At 40.6% G+C, this 17,028-nt stretch overlaps 1 protein-coding gene across 7 annotated transcripts in view; it reads left to right on the top strand.

Annotated features, from left to right (window-relative positions):
* The window catches only part of CAP1 (cyclase associated actin cytoskeleton regulatory protein 1), a 29,751-nt gene that overhangs the window by 9,724 nt on the left and 2,999 nt on the right, over positions 1–17,028 (top strand). For 2 of the 7 annotated variants that reach the window (XM_084874631.1, XM_084874629.1), the window contains exons 2-8: positions 7,323–7,444; positions 8,064–8,164; positions 10,197–10,274; positions 12,040–12,183; positions 12,284–12,369; positions 15,120–15,225; positions 15,811–15,988. In XM_084874631.1, coding sequence (XP_084730757.1) covers positions 7,333–7,444; positions 8,064–8,164; positions 10,197–10,274; positions 12,040–12,183; positions 12,284–12,369; positions 15,120–15,225; positions 15,811–15,988 — 805 coding nt within the window. In that variant the 5' untranslated portion in view covers positions 7,323–7,332. Of the gene's footprint in view, positions 1–7,319; positions 7,445–8,060; positions 8,165–10,196; positions 10,275–12,039; positions 12,184–12,283; positions 12,370–15,119; positions 15,226–15,810; positions 15,989–17,028 lie in introns of all 7 variants that reach the window. The other 5 variants (XM_084874627.1, XM_084874625.1, XM_084874628.1 and 2 more) reach the window with 3 other exon arrangements.

The raw sequence follows: 17,028 nt of genomic DNA, 5'->3' as shown, positions 1-17,028 counted from the left end.
GTCACTAGTCATCTATAAAATGTACTCCTTCAATTCTTAAATCTGTGTGCTAGGTGAGGATCCATTAAATGACTGTTTTAAAGTAAAAAAGTTAATACTGCAGAGCTGGGACTCAGACTTTGGTCTCCTGAATCTTAGTTTCATTTAGATTTGTGTAATTAGGTTTGCCTCTTTTTCTAAAGCTTTTATGATAGTCCGGAACCTATACATTCATTTATGAAGCTTACATATAGTTCTTGGTTATTGTCAATCAAAAATGGCAAGGAATACCTGCCGGCCTGGCCCAGTGGTTGAGCATCAGTCTGTGAAGCAGGGAGTCACGGTTTAATTCCCGGTCAGGGCACACACCCTGGTTGTGGGCTCGAGCTCTAGTAGGGGGCATCCGGGAGGCAGCCGATCAGTAATTCTCTCATTGATGTTTCTATCCCTCTTTTATCCCTCTCTCTCTTATTCTCTGAAACTAATAAAAACATGTTTAAAAAAGAAAAAAAAAGAAAAAAATGGCAAAGAACAAGGTAAAGCAGAGTTTTCTACTCTGGCAATTCTGTATTTTGGGGAAAACCCTTATTTTAAGCATTTGCCTTCCAGACCTGTGTCATCTAGCCTGAATGTGAAAAATATTGGCCTCCATGGAGAAAATTGAAAGCTGCTAATAATGTAACTAAAGACACCATAAAGAGGCCTTGAATTCACAGTACTGTGCTTAGCAAACAGTAGTGGCTGGATGCTCTGATGAGTCACATAATTGCTTATAAGCCAGTTGGGCCTGTGTGGCTCAGTTGTTGAGTGTTGACCCCTGAACCAGGAGCTCAGGGTTCTGTTCTCCGTCAGGGCACATGTCCAGATTGCAAGCTCAATCCCCAGTAGGGGTTCTGTAGGAGGCAGCTGATCAATGATTCTCTCTCATAATTGATGTTTCTTTCTCTTTCTTCCCCTTTCTGAAATTAATTAAAAAAATAGTTTTTAAAAAGCCATATGTGGTTGTGGGGAGAGATTTAGAAAATTTGTGGTCAGTGCCTAGGCTCTCTGCCTACTAGTTGTTCAATATCTGGCAAGCTTGCCGAAACCGGTTTAGCTCAATGGATAGAGCGTCGGCTTGGGGACTGAAAGGACCCGGGTTCGATTCCGGTCAAGGGCATGTACCTTAGTTGCGGGCATATCCCCGGTAGGGGGTGTGCAAGAGGCAACTGATCGATGACTCTCTATCATCGATGTTTCTAACTCTCTATCTCTCTCCCTTCCTCTCTGTACAAAATCAATAAAATATATTTAAAAAATATATATCTGGCAAGCTTTTTAATTTTTGTTAGTCTCACTTTTTTTTCTTTTATTTTTTGTAGTAGCCTTCTACTACAAAATTGGAGAGAGAGGAAGAGAGAGAGGGAGAAAGAAATAATGATGTGAGAGAGAAACATGGACCTATTGCCTCCTGCACACCCCCGACCAGGATCAAATGAACAACCTGCATATGTTCCCTAACTGGGAATTAAGCCCACCAACTTTTGGTTATGGGATCACACTCCAACCAACTGAGCCACCAGAGCAGTTTCTTTATTCTAAAGATAGGAATCAGTATCTTCTTAATATATATCATAGAATTAAGTCTCTTTTTAAAATCAAATCTTAGAAGAAGAAGCAGATTGGTGATATAAAGCACAACTATAAGGGAATACTATATTTAATTAATATATAATTTAATAAACAAGAATTGGTTTGGAAATCTCTATAGCAAGGTGATTTGTGCCCAAGAAGGCATCGTTTATTTGAAAGATCATGGTTTTTGTAAGATCCTAAAATAGACAAGTTAAAAAAGAAAAGAAAGAAAGGGGGAAAAAACACTTCTCAGATTTTTCAGAGAGAGGAAACAGCCGAACTTGTGTTGAGGGGAGGGAGAGGGTAAAGGCTGTTATTATATTAGAGGCCTGGTGCACATGATTTGTGCACTGGTAGGGGGGTGTGGCTTGTGGGGATCAGCCTGCTGCTGGAGCAGCCATTCATCCAGCTCATCTAAGCAGTGCTCCTTCTGTGGGAGTGCACTAACCACCAGGGGGCAGCTGCTGCACTGAGCGTCTGCCCCCTGGTGGTCAGTGTGCGTCATATCAACTGGTCATTCGGTTGCTGGGCTTTTATTATATAGGATAGGATTTTTATTGCCTCAAGGACTCTTACCAACCTACAGTACTTACAGTGCATAGTACATTTATAGTACTGGGTTTACAAAGACAAGACGGTTTCTGCCCTCAAGCGGCCAGTTGCCTATTAAATGAGTAAATAAATGATTTAAAATGTATGTGTTAAATGTGTGGTAAAGGTAATTGCACAATATGTGGGAACACATATTGAAAATGCTTCTTTGGGAGGCATTACTTAATGGATCATAGGAGTTCTGGAGAGGGGGCAGATTGAGAAGGAAAAGCATTTGAACTAGAAAAGCTTCCTGGAGAAGGCAGCGCGTTAGCTAAATGTTATAAGGCAGTAGGAGGTCTGAGACAGGGCAGATTAGGAAGGGAATCAACCAGGCAAAGAGAATAGAATTATAAAGGCTCAGAAGTGAGAGAAAGCACGGCTCTTTCTGGAAAGTGCCAGTAGTCCTGGAATCCTGTACTGTGCAGAGGAAAGGTGTGGCAAGAGATAAACTGTACTTGTAGGAGATAAAGCAGGACCAGGTTCCAGGTTATGGAAACCTTGTTTGGACTTTACCCTGAATGCCCTGGGGAGTATTGAATAGTATTAAATAAAAGACTATCATAATTACATTTGCCTTTAAGAAAGATCACTATGGTAATATGGAGCCTGGATAAAGAGAGCGTATTACTGGAATTGGGAGACTGGCAAAAGTTATAAATTCTTAATTTTTGTCAATCAGGATGATGCAAGACGGAGCCTATAGATTTTGATGACTGATTAGATTTGAGGAGTAAGGAAGAAGATAATTTAGTTAACATCTATGGAATCCTTACTATTTTTTAGGACTGAGCTCAGTACCTCTACATGCATTTCCTTTTTTTTTTTTTTTTTTTTAATTCCTCGCCTGAAGATAATTTCCCATTGATTTAAAAAATATATATTTTTATTGATTTCAGAGAGGAAGGGAGAGGGAGAGAGAGATAGAAACATCAATGATGAGAGAGAATCATTGATTGGCTGCCTCCTACACGCCCCACACTGGGGATCGAGCTGCAACCCAGGCATGTGCCCTTGACTGGAATCAAACCTGGGACCCTTCAGTTCGCAGGCTGACACTCTATCCACTGAGCCAAACCGGCCAGGGCTTCCCGTTGATTTTTAGAAATAATGGAAGGGAGGGAGAGTGAGATGAAACATCTCTTATCGATTAGTTGTCCCCCACATGATCCAGACCAGGGCCAGGGATTGAGCCTGCAACCGAGGTACATGCCCTTGATCAGAATCTTAATTCGGGACCCTTCAGTTCGCAGGCCAACAACGCTCTATCCACTGGGCCAAACCAGATAGGGCCATGCAGCCCTTTGGATTTCATACTGTGGTCTCCATTACACAGATAAGGAAGCTGAGGCTCAGAAAGTTTGATAACACTCCTAGTTGCTGAGCCAACAAGTGATGTTATTCAACCCCTATCTGTCTGACTTCTCTAATACAGTGCTCTTAACCATCTACACTTGACTGCCTAACATTTCCCAGGTTACTAGTTTGGTCAATCAGGTGATTGATGGTAGTGCTGGATTACTAAGACAGTGGGAGTGGTAGATGGGAAGTTGATTATTTCTGTTTTGGACATTTCATCTTGAGATGCCTTTGAAACATCTAGGTAGAGGTGTCTAGCAAGAAACTGGATTTAAAATTCTAAATCCCAGAAGAATGTCCTGCACTAGATATGCTACTGTGGGAGTTGTTAGTTCATAGGTGGTTTTGGCTGTACCACTCAGCAAGCAGGCTGGATAATGATAGTGGAAAGTTTGGGAGAGGATGCATCCACCTAAAGAATGTGAATGTGGCTGAAACCGGTTTGGCTCAGTGGATAGAGTGTCGGCCTGAGGACTGAAAGGTCCCAGGTTCGATTCCAGTCAAGGGCATGTACCTTGGTTGCAGGCAACATCCCCAGTGGGGGATGTGCAGGAGGCAGCTGATAGATGTTTCTCTCTCATCGATGTTTCTAACTTTATTCCTCTCCCTTCCTCTCTGTAAAAAAAAAAAAATCAATTAAAAAATATATATATTTTAAAAAGAATGTGAATGTGTGCGTAGACAATGAGACAAGATGTATCTTTTTGGTCCCTTCAATTCTGGACATTCTTTCCCATATCATCTCAGGTTTCATCCTACCCTCACCAAAAACAAAAAATTAAATGCTGTTCTATATTTGGTTAATGGTAGGATGAGATTAGCTATAAATGATCACTGTTTTGCCCTTCCTTTCATGCTGCTTAACTTAGCAGAGCTAGCTTGTTTAGCAATTAAAGGTTACAAGTGAAATAGGTGGAGAGAAAGGAGCCAAAATCCCATTAAGCTGTATTAAGCTTTTAAGATTGGTGAGTCTTCACCAATCCTGGAAGTCTTTAGAGACACTTGTATTGTGTTTCTGTGTTAACACTAGTCTCATCCTGTAGCATCTATTTTGGGAACATGGAGGGAACATGTTTTAGAATAGGTGATATCTATTAAATGCTTGAGAGTTTATTGTATTTGCTGCCTTTCCCCCTGGGATTTATCCTGTGTGGTAAATAATGTGTTTATCCCTGGAGAGTATGTAGAATTGGCAGCAATTAAGGAACTAAAGTGATTGTAGCATAACATAAAGGAAATACACTGAGTGGCCAGATTATTATGATCTCTGAACCCATAATAATCTGGCCACTCAGTGTGTGGGTGTGGGTGTGGGTGTGGGTGTGGGTGTGGATGGGTGGGTGGGGTCCTAACAGCCTGGCATGGGAGGGGACATGGGTGGTTGGCCAGCCTACCTGCTGGTCCAACTCCTGCTCGGGGGACAATTTGCGTATTAGCCTTTTATTATATAGGATATACACTGAGTGGCCAGATTATTATGTGTTCAGAGATCATAATAATCTGGCCACTCAGTGTGTGGGTGTGGGTGTGGGTGTGGGTGTGGGTGTGGGTGTGGATGGGTGGGTGGGGTCCTAACAGCCTGGCATGGGAGGGGACATGGGTGGTTGGCCAGCCTACCTGCTGGTCTAACTCCTGCTCAGGGGACAATTTGCGTATTAGCCTTTTATTATATAGGATATACACTGAGTGGCCAGATTATTATGTGTTCAGAGATCATAATAATCTGGCCACTCAGTGCATATTGGCTGCTTCTAGTTCCTCCATTTGTGAGTAGAACAGAGTTGGAGACTTCTGCTGCATCTCCAGGCCAGGGAATGGAAAGGTTTATCTGGTTTGCATTCTTTTTTTTCTTTTCTTTTCTTTTTTAAATATATTTTATCGATTTTTTACAGAGAGGAAGGGAGAGAGAGAGAGAGAGCTAGAAACGTCGATGAGAGAGAAACATCGACCAGCTGCCTCTTGCACACCCCCTACTGGGGATGTGCCCACAACCAACATACATGCCCCTGACCGGAATCGAACCCGGGACCTTTCAGTCCACAGACTGACGCTCTACCACTGAACCAAACCGGTCTGGGCTGCATTCTTATTTTTTCTTTGATTTTCTTTTAAACAACATTCTCTGGAAGTCATCTGGCCCAGAGAGACTAGAGCCCATACACAGGAAAGAATGGACAGGGATACTTTATCTGAGCTTCTTATCTCTTCCACAGAGAGGATAATGTGTTAAGTTGAGAAATTCTGGCATGTCATCTTTGGGGGAATTGTAGTTGTTATGGTCATTGTAGGCAGCTTCAAGGGAGTTGAGTTCATTCAGCTTCAGTTACCTGAACTAATTAATTCTTTGAAATGGAATCCCTCCAAGTCAAGGCTTTGATTGAAATTTCACAGATTTTGCCCAGGCGGCATAGTTCAGTGATTGAGCGTTGACCTATGAACCAGGAGGTCATGGTTCGATTTCCGGTTAGGGAACATGCTTGGGTTGCAGGCTCATCCCCAATGTGGGGAGTGTAGAGGGCAGCCAATCAGTGATTCTCATCATTGATGTTTCTATCCCTCTCTCCCTTTCTTTTCCTCTCTGAAATCAATAAAAATATATTTAAAAAAAGAAATTTCACATTTTTATTAGATCACTTACAGTCTCAAGCATTTTATGTATATTGATAACATTTAACACTTATTTGTATGTATAATATGGGCAGCTTTCAGAACACTTGTTCCTTTGGGGTTTTGGGATGCTATGCTTCCAGTTCCTTAATTTCACAAATATTTATTGAACACCTTCTCTCTCTCAGGTGGTGGTCTAGATGGTAGAATATAATAGGGAACATGTCAGAGAAGATACTTTCTCTGGTGGAACATACTTGTAGGATATTAGACACTGAATGAGACTAGTTCAGATAAATTAATACCTGTGGAAATCCTAGTTCTTGTGAAAGATCTGTAAAGAAGCTCTTCTGGATGTGTCTATTCTTCCCCACTGTGTATCCAGATCTTATCCATTCTCATTTGAAGCCTGGATCAAATGGCAGCTTCTCCATGCTATGCTCTTGCCCCCTCTGAAATTCTGTTATTCTATCTACAACACTCTTAGGTCCCCTTAAAATTCTTTTCTATTTGTTTTATAGTTGTTAGTGTACATGTCAAGTCTCCTGTATTATATTATGTTATTGAGGGCATGATACATGTCCTCTTCATCTTGATTATGCAGGCAGCAAAATGTTGTAGGGAAAAACATTGCACTTAGAGCCAGATTTGAATTTGAGTACTGGCTATAGTTAAGCCATTTAACTTCACTGAAATTAAGTTTCTTAACTTTAAGAGTGTAATAATTTTCCTTCCATCCCTGAATAGTTGTGGGAAGGCATAAACCAAGATATGTGACTATACTTTATAAATTTAAAATTTTGTGATAGCATATTCAGTAAGTATTTGAGTGAGTAAACATTTGCTTTCAGTGAACACCTTTTCCTGGGTAGTTCTCTTGTTGAATGAGGTCTTTATGATCTTGCAAATATTCTAGACATATTTTCCATCTTATTTTATTATTAAATGATTCTGTTCCTCAGAATTGGCATCCTCTTCACCCCTAAGTATTCTGTTTTCTCCTTAGGTAGGTACTATGTAATATTAAAACAGTAAATGACTTTTTATTTTATTATTAAATTATTCTGTTCCTCAGAATTGGCATCCTCTTCACCCCTAAGTATTCTGTTTTCTCCTTAGGTAGGTACTATGTAATATTAAAACAGTAAATGACTTTTTATCTGTTTCAGCAGGTGGTGCATTATGGCTGACATGCAAAATCTGGTAGAAAGATTGGAGAGAGCTGTTGGCCGCCTAGAGGCAGTATCTAATGCTTCTGACATGCACTGTGGATTCGGAGACAGTGCTCCAAAAGGTAAGCAATATACAAGCCTGGCAGAATATTTTGAGTAAAAACTCAAAATATTTTAAGGGGACCTAAGAGTGTTGGCCTAAAATTTTTTTTCTCAGTGTGTTCTCTCCTTTGGAACCAACTTCCCAAAATGCTTAATCTAGAAAGTTCTTTGCCTGTAATTTGTCTTGCTGTGAGCAGATAAGAGAGGAAGTGACTTATGCAGGGAGCCCTGTGGTTAAGTTATTTTAACACAAGACTTCCTGCTTGTGTGCTGTTTCCTGTTCTTCAGCAAAATGACTCCAGTGTAAGACAAATGACAGGTGATAGTAAAATTTCCTCTCCCCAAATGATTGGCAAATTGGCCATTTTGCATATGGACCAATTGAGTCATAGAGTGTTAGAGCCAAAGTAACCTTGGGGGATCATTTTTAAAATTTTCATTTTATACATAAAATTAAGCTCAGGAGAAGAAGAAGAAAAAAAAAAGGACTTAGTCAAGGTAGCACAACCAGTTTATGTTGGTAGGTATTGGAATTAGAACCTAGGTTTCCTGACTCATGTTCATTGTATAGACTTACCTCTCCATTTAACAAGTCATTTTTCTGATACATGACTGATTATTGGTGACTGTCTTCAGCAGGAGCAGCTCCTTATGTGCAAGCATTTGACTCACTGCTTGCTGGTCCTGTGGCCGAATACTTGAAGATCAGTAAAGAGATCGGAGGAGACGTGCAGAAACATGTAAGGATGTTTTCCCTCCCACCCGCGCCCGCCCCCTCACCCCCACCCTTTTAAAGACTGATGGCTTTCTTCAGATCCTATTTATCCTTGGTTTAAGGGCCCTCACAGCTCCTTTCTAGCTAACTCATGCCTGGAGTTCAGTCCAGACACTGGAACCATCATCAGATTTTTATCACATATTCTATGGGGGCTTCTTTTATATGGATAACTTGCTTGGTTCATCAAATATGGCTCTGTTCATCTTTGTGGTGAAAACTGCTACCAGTCTCATCCCAACATGTTATATAACCAAGCCTATGGGGGCTTATTAACAAAAGGTCATTATCATGACTTAGCATTTATAAAACTATGCTTGATAGTTACTGGTTATGCTAATATGAGTTATTTTCACACTTATCCCACAGCAGGAATATGAAGTAGGCAATGACAGGTGCCTGTCCACCCACCTTCCTTCATTTGCTGTTACCTCTCCACCCACTTCCCTTCATGTGCTGCCACCTACTTGTCACCACCACCTGACACTCGTATACATATATTTGCTCTTCCTCTTTGGGATCCAAAATCTTCTTTCTAGTCTTTTGAGTGATTCATTGTAATCGTGTTTAGGATCTTCCTGACCCTTCTGCAGGACTGATTGCTTGATCTTTGGAAGATTTATTTTGAGCCTGTTATAAACCATCTATTGGCAGTAGTGTTAGCTCTAGAGAATGGGACTGGGCCTTAAATAGGGGTGTTAGAAGCTTGCATTTTTACTTTAAATAGTCTAACATATGAAAACATTTTAAAACATGTATCATTTTTATATTTTAAAAATGCAAATCCAGAAGAAATATCTTATTTTAATTTTATATTTTAATAGTGCTTATAGCCCATGTTTCTTAAAAACTTTTTTTGACCATGATCATCGTAAGAAAATGCATATTTGTAACAGATATGTTCACAAAATAGCCCTTAAACTATTTGTACTGCATTTTCATTTACTTGTTGGGGGGAAATAATTTCAAGCTGACGTACTGTACTTACTATTTTGTTTTATTTCTATTTCATTTAATAAAGTGCTGGTTATGGCTCATTAAGTTGATTTTGATTCACCTGGAAGTAATACAAAATAATAGTGAATGTAAACTGTAATTGAAAAATAAAATTTTAAAAAAGTTAATTTTGATTAATTACCTCTGAATGGATCATGATCCAACATTGAGAAACATTTAAGCTAAAGGAGTAAATACCTTGAGAATTTTAGATATAAATTTAGATTTTAGACATAAATTTAGATCTTTGTCTATAGTGAGTGGACAGATTATTATGATCTCTGAACACATAATAATCTGGCTACTCAGTGTATATCCTATATAATAAAGGCTAATATGCAAATTGTCCCCTTGACCAGGAGTTCAATCAGCAGGCAGGCCGGCCAAACGCCCATGTCCCCTCCCTCTGGCCAGGCTGGCCAGACCCCACCCATGCACGAATTCATGCACCGGGAATCATATATATATATATCTATATCTATATATATCTATATCTATCTATCTATCTATCTATCTATCTATATATATATATATATATATATATATCACACACACTCACACTGAGTGGCCAAATTATTATGCATTCAGAGATCATAATAATCTGGCCACTCAGTGTATATATCTACCTCTTTTTTATTTTTTATTTTTTTATTTTTATTTTAGAAGATAGGATCTGTTTTTTTATTTTGGGTGAGAGGCCAGAAGGAATTTTTCAGTGAGCTTCATATCGCACTGCATGTGCAGTTGCTAACTTAATTGATTTCATCCAAGGCTAGTCCTCATCTTCATTTCCTGGATATGTGGCCCTGATTAGTTCAAGAGGAGCAGTGGCACATGTAATGCTGCCATCAGTCCTGGGAATCTGGCATACCCGAGGAAAGCAACATGAAGTGCCTAGGTTGCTACCAAAGAACATGAAAGTGGAGGTTTCAGGTTATTCTTATCAGGACTTCTCCAGGTGTAATGTGTCATTGATAGCTGTTTCCTCTCCTTTCCGGCAGGCGGAGATGGTCCATACAGGTCTGAAGTTGGAGCGGGCTCTTTTGGTTACAGCCTCTCAGTGCCAGCAGCCAGGAGGTGTAAGTTCACCACTAGTTGGTTTTGTTTTGGCTTGATGTTCAGGAGAAGTTGAGAAGTTTCTGCTGAGCTATCACAACATGCTAAAATAAACCTACCAGGCTCGGGTATGATCACAGTAATATCCAGAAGTAGAGTCAGACTTACATTGCCAGTTCTGGGACTGTGCCATTGGGTATTTATTGAGTTGTACTAGCTTTTCTGACATTTTACTTAGGATTGTAGTTACCCCTGGGACTTTGCTAGAGAGGCAAAAGAAGGGCCCTTGGAGCTTAGGAGAGAGATAAAGGCAAGGAAAACGTACCTGGGGGAAAAGTGTGGGCGTGCTCCATAGAGACAGTGGTGCTACTTCTCTTATAAACAGCCTTTTTTAGCCTTTTGGTTGAGGCTAAATTCACTATATTGTCCCCTAAGCCCTTTGGGTCACAGGAAATGGTTCTCTTGCTTCACTGTGAAGTGAACGCTAGTAATGCTGTGTAGGTCCTAAACCTTCTAAAGTACTGCTTCTCCCCTTTAGCTCTACTTCTACCTCAAAATTGTACGCTGCCAAGGTATAAAAATTAGAGAAAGTTGAAATTTTTGTTGGAGCCCAAGATTTTAGTTTTGTTTCTTCTTTTTGCATTTGGCTTTCCTGGGCAGATGGGTAATAAAACTCCTGCTAATGTTATGTTAAAAGCTTTGGATCCTTGGCATGCCTAAATAATGTAAAAAATAGTATAAGATAATGTTAAATATATTAGACTTCAATTATTAATCTATATTGAATGGTTAAAGCATTTTGTTTAAACGTTTTCTCTAAAACAAATCAGACAGCTGAGACACTATTATAGTTTCTTGCTGTAGACTAGGGACTGGCAAACAACAGTCCACAGGCTAAATCTGGCCTGCCATCTATTTTGTAAGTGAATTTTTTTTTGGGGGGGACAGCCATGTTCATTCTGTTACTGTTTATGCACTACAACAGCAGAATCAAGAAACTGCAGAATGTTTGCTGCCTGGCTCTTTACAGAAAGTTTATTGACTTCTGCTCTAGACTGCTAAGAACTGAGAATTAAGATGTTCAGAAAACTGAGCTTTAGAGAAAGAATAAAAACACAGAAACACAAGTCATCTTTTCTGCTAAGCTGCCTGCTCAAATGACAAACCCCCTAATTACATTTGATTCAATAGATCTCTACTTAGCAGCTGCTATATGGCTAGGAGTGTGTGAAAGGCTATAAGCCTGATGGTATAAGGATTATAAAAGAGGGTTAAGACAAAGCCTTTGTCTTTGAAGAATTAATAAGTGGGGTGGGGGGGACAAAGCATGGGGTCATTAATAGTTTGGGCTCGTATGTGACACAGTGCCAAAATCGGTTATGCTGACAGTAAGTGCTGTAGGAGACCATTGTGGCTGGAGTTGGAGGGCAGTTCCTCATGAAGCATGAGGAGCATTTGAATAGATGGAAAAAGAAGAGGCCATTATGAGTAAAAGCCCAAAGATGAACCAGTATCTCGTATTAGTGGAACAGAAAAGAGGCTGAAATGGTAGAATTTTGTGATATAGCCAGAGTGTGAGTCCTAATCATGAAAATTCAGCCTGAGAAGTTGGAACTCTATGAGGAGAGATGAGGAGCACTATTTTAGCCATATGAATCTGTGCAGAATGAATACAGAGTTTATTTGGCTGCTCATTATAGTCCATAAAGAATTCTTGCCTTCAGGATAGAGCTGACAAAGCTTTATAGAAAGACTCTAACATGAATCTTTTTCTGCATCTTTTCCTAGAATAAGCTTTCTGATTTGTTGGCTCCGATCTCAGAGCAGATCCAAGAAGCGATAGCCTTTCGGGAGAAGAACCGAGGCAGCAAATTGTTCAATCACCTGTCAGCTGTCAGCGAGAGTATCCAGGCCCTGGGCTGGGTGGCTGTGGTGAGCAGCTCGGCTTCCATGGGAGGGAAGGGATAGGATGGGAAAGGTAAGGAGATAGGGCTGGAGAGGCTCTGAGTCACCAACAGTTTCTCTTTCTTAGGCACCCAAACCTGGTCCTTATGTGAAAGAAATGAATGATGCTGCCATGTTTTATACAAACCGAGTCCTCAAGGAGTACAAAGATGTGTAAGTCCAGCCATTCCTCAAGGGGTAAAGGACAAACCCAGTTGGATACTTGGAGTAGTGCTTTGGGGTTAAGGCTGCCCTTGGCTGCTATGTTAGTTCTCCTGTCTCAGAGCTGCTTTTTAGAAAGTTTAGTAGATAGCTGCTCATAGAAGGTGCATTTATAAACTGGAAGTGTTTCTCCTTCCACTTTTGCTTCTTTAGGGTTTGTAGAGGGCCAAAGTTTTCTAACACATACCTTCCAGGTTTAGGATGTTTTGCTGGAGATTAAATGGAGTAATCCCTTTTTTTTTTATTCTAATCTCGTGATATGTTTAATTTAATTTAATTTTTATTTTTTTTAAATAAATCTTTATTGCTCAGATTATTTATTTTAAAGCTCTAAACTTGCTTTTTCTTTTTTTTAATGTATTTTTTATTGATTTCAGAGAGGGAGAGTTAGAAACATCAATGATGAGAGAGTCATTGATCAACTGCCTCCTGCATGCCCCTTATTGGGGATTGAGCTCACAACCCAGGCATATACCCTTGACTGGAATTGAACCTGGGATGCTTCAGTCCACAGGCAGATGCTCTATCCATTGAGTTAAACCGGGTAGGGCTGAAGATACGTTTATTGATTTTTACAGAGTGGGGGGGAGAGAAACATCGATTTATTACATGCCCTGATCGAGAATTGAATCCACAACCTTATCGTGTACAGGACAACGCTTTAACTTACTTAACCACTTGACCAAGGCTGGATTAATACTTCTAATTTATCTGTTTAGATAAGATTTTTTCCTTTGTTGAAGATTTCCAAACAGCCCATTGGCAAAAGTTTTAGTAAAATTTACTAGGAAATTATCCTGACTATTCATGTGGTCAGGAAAGTGAGAGGTAGGCTACCTGGCCAGTGCAGGTGTTAAGTAAGGGGAGTTATTTTATGGAGTGACTGCAGGTAGCTATTACTTAGCTGCATAGCTATCCAACCCTTCCTTTCTTCTGTTCATCATAAATCAACCAACATTTGTGGATTAACTGCTTTGTGAAGGAGTAAGCCTTCATGTGTGAAGTATGTCCCAGAACACCAGGCACCTCCTTGATCTTCCCCACAACCTGGAATTAAGTATCACATAATTAAGTATCACATGTTTTGATTATACCCCCTCACTTTACAGTTGAAAAACTTAGGTCCTATGCTAAATAACCATAAAGTCTTCTAGCTTATATATAAGATGATGAGATGTGAGCCATACTTCAATGCAATTTCCTTCTGAAGGGAACTTTTTTGGTTTTTTGGGGGGTGCATTTCCTATATAATAAACGCCTAATATGCTGTGTCTGGTCATCCAGTCAGCCATTCAACCAGTCAAAGTGTAATAAGCTAATGATATAAGGGCGCTCAACTGTTTGCTATGACATGCACTGACCACCAGGGGGCAGATGCTAGGTTAGCTTGCTGCTGGGATCTGGCTGCTGGGGACTGAGCAAGATGGGCCGGACACACCCTGGAGCCCTCCTGCGATCTCTACCTGGCTGGCCAACCTCCTGCATCCCTCCCTGGCCCCGATCATGCACCCATGAGGTCCCTTGGCCTGGCCTGCGCCCTCTTGCAATCCGAGCTGAGAGGGCCCCTCCGCCCCCAAGAGCTTGAATTTTGTGCACCGGGCCTCTAGTTTTGACATAAGGAACTATGTCATACAGTAGTTGAGTTTCTTGGAGTCCAAGAGTTTCACAGTGATGGCTTTCACAATGAAAGATCTCTACGATGGCTTCATGCACGGGATGACTACTTTCATCAGTTTTTGTGTGTTAGGTTCTGCCTAAGGTCCGTGAAAAAAACAGTTTTGCTACTTTTATTTTAAAAAATTATTTTTATTTTTTATTTGATTTCAGAGCAAGAAAGAGAGATAGAGCCGAAGCCGGTTTGGCTCAGTGGTAGAGCGTCGGTCTGCGGACTGAAAGGTCCCAGGTTCGATTCCGGTCAAGGGCATGTACATTGGTTGCGGGCACATCCCCGGTGGGGGGTGTGCAAGAGGCAACTGGTCGATGTTTCTCATTGACGTTTCTAGCTATCTCTCTCCCTTCCTCTCTGTAAAAAATCAATAAAATATATTTAAAAAAGAAAAAAGAAAGAGAGAAACATCAATGATGAGAGAGAATCATTGACTGGCAGCCTACCGCACACCCTGCACTGGGGATCGAGCCTGCAACCCCAGGCATGTGACCTGACCAGGAATTGAACCGTAATCTACTGGTTTATAGATTGATGCTCAACCATTGAGCCATGCCGGCCAGCTGGGCTGTATATATTTTAATTGATTTTAGAGAGAGGAAGGGAAAGAGAGATAGGAACATTGATGAGAAAGAAACCTCATTATCCATCAGCTACCTCCTGCATACCCCAACTGGGGATGAAGTCTACAACCCCAGCATATGCCCTGACCTGGAATCAACTATTCAGGGGCCTATATTTCAAACATTGAACCACACTGGCCTGACAACAGTTTTGCTACTTTTTTTAAAAAAAAAAAGTTTGAATAATACTGCTATAAGAGAAAGACATAATCTAAAGTGCCTATTCTAATGGACTTTGGTCTGATTAGGGGATAGGTTTTAAAAAAGAGAAGAAAAGCTCAGTGATTATAGAAAAGCTGCTATGAGCATAGCCTAAGGAACACCAGGCAGGAGGATGTGCGCTCACAGAGGGATTCTGGAATCACTATTGAAATTACCCTGACTGCCCGTGATGAGTGCTTTATTTTTTCCAGGGATAAGAAGCATGTGGAGTGGGTTAAAACTTACTTGAGTATATGGACAGAGCTGCAGGCTTACATTAAAGAGTTCCATACCACCGGACTGGCCTGGAGCAAAACGGTCAGTGAATCCTTCTTTTTACTCATTTGAGCAAGAAAGTGTTAATGATCAGATTTGCCCTTAAGAGAGCCTCAGTTTCCAGGTTAGGGATAAGGGCACATGTGCAGACTTTGAAAGTATTCATAGTGCTAGGAGCTGCTGCAAAATAATTTGTAGGAGATGTAATAAAAATACAAGGAAGATTTAATGAGATTGAAGGGTTGAAAGACTCAAGGAAGAATAAACAGGCTTGGGTGCTGATGTCTTTCGCTGAGAGAGAGATGAGGTGGTGATAGACAGGGGAGCGGGCAGGAGATGAAGAACTCAGCCTTGGACTTGTTGAGTCTGAGATAGTGGTGACACACTTAAGTAGATTTTTAGAAGTACAGGTTTAGAGTTGCATTAGAGGCCAAAGGGAAAATGTGAAGGTTGAAAAGAGCTGAATTGGATCTCTGAGAAAGAGTGAGAAGGAATAGCATGCTTTATTGGATAGCTTGACTGTTATTAGTCACTGTATCAGGGGTGTATCCTGCACACATGTAGGACCCAGTTGGAAATGGTACAGAGGGGAAAGAGTATGACTCTTATTTGTGTTTATTGTTCCAGGGACCTGTGGCAAAAGAACTGTGTGGGTTGCCATCTGGACCCTCTGCTGTATCAGGTCCTCCTCCCCCACCACCAGGCCCACCTCCCCCACCAATGCCTACCAGTTCAGGGTCAGATGACTCTGCTTCACGCTCGGCACTGTTTGCACAGATTAATCAGGGGGAGGCCATCACACACGGTGAGTACTTTGGCAAGAAGAGTTGGTACAGTAAGTTGATTGGGCCAAACCTTACCAACTAGAGATTGGACGATGTGTAAAGCAGAACTCTGGTTTGTGTATGGTAGAATTAATTTGGGGTGTCATATTACATTATGTTGCCCAAAGGGTCAGCAAAGTTGGCTTACATGGAAATTGGAATTAGGTGATTGTAGTTGGAGGAAGCCAACTTTAGAGGAAAGTGATTTATTAAGTGGCATGTATTGAGCCCCCTGTTGTGCCAAGGCTTGGGACCTACAATTTCTCCCAGAGCTTTTTCCACGTCTACTTGGGACGACATTGTATTTTTTCCTTGGAGGATATATAGTAGTCATGGAAATTTTGCATAAGAGTTAGCTAAAGTTGGTGTGGAGAAAGTAGACACTCTTTTATATAGCAGGCATAAGTCTAACTTATATAGCCCTATTTTGGGGATCTACCTAAAAGATATGTAAAGAACAAGTTTTATAGTATTAGTGATATAGCTAAAAATGATGTAACAACCTAAATATTCAAGAGTAAGGAAAATTGTTAATTGCTCTTGATAAAATACTATACAGTCATTAAATCTCTTTCTACAGTAATCAAGCAGAGTTTATGAAAAGTCTAGTATTTAAACTACTACCACCAGGAGTGGTGGAGCTCAAAAGGCCATTCAGTATTGGTTATGTAGATTGGCCATGTTCAGGAGTAAGGAGGGGGTTAGCCTGCTGAGGGTGATTATGGAATCTATTCCCTAAAATTAAAAGAAAATTAAAATAGCCCAGCCTGTGTGGCTCAGTGATTGAGCATCAACCTATGAACCAAGAGGTCATGGTTCAATTCTTAGTCAGGGCACATGCCAGGTCGACCTACGAACCAGGTTGAGGGCTCAAACCCTCCGTACATACACATGTGCCATGTTTTATCTTTTTGAATGGAACTAAATAAGTTAACTTTAGGGTAGAAGAGAAATTATCAAGGTGCTTCTCTAAAATTGCTTTTAAGAGAACATCTCAAAGGCTCTGGCTTTGGCTTTGACT

The sequence above is a fragment of the Pipistrellus hanaki genome (genome assembly GCF_964339955.1).
Source record: "Pipistrellus hanaki genome assembly, chromosome: 2".
Classification (NCBI taxonomy): Eukaryota; Metazoa; Chordata; class Mammalia; order Chiroptera; family Vespertilionidae; genus Pipistrellus; species Pipistrellus hanaki.
The sequence above is the reverse complement of the archived record's forward strand: the minus strand, read 5'-3'. Positions and strand labels throughout refer to the sequence as shown.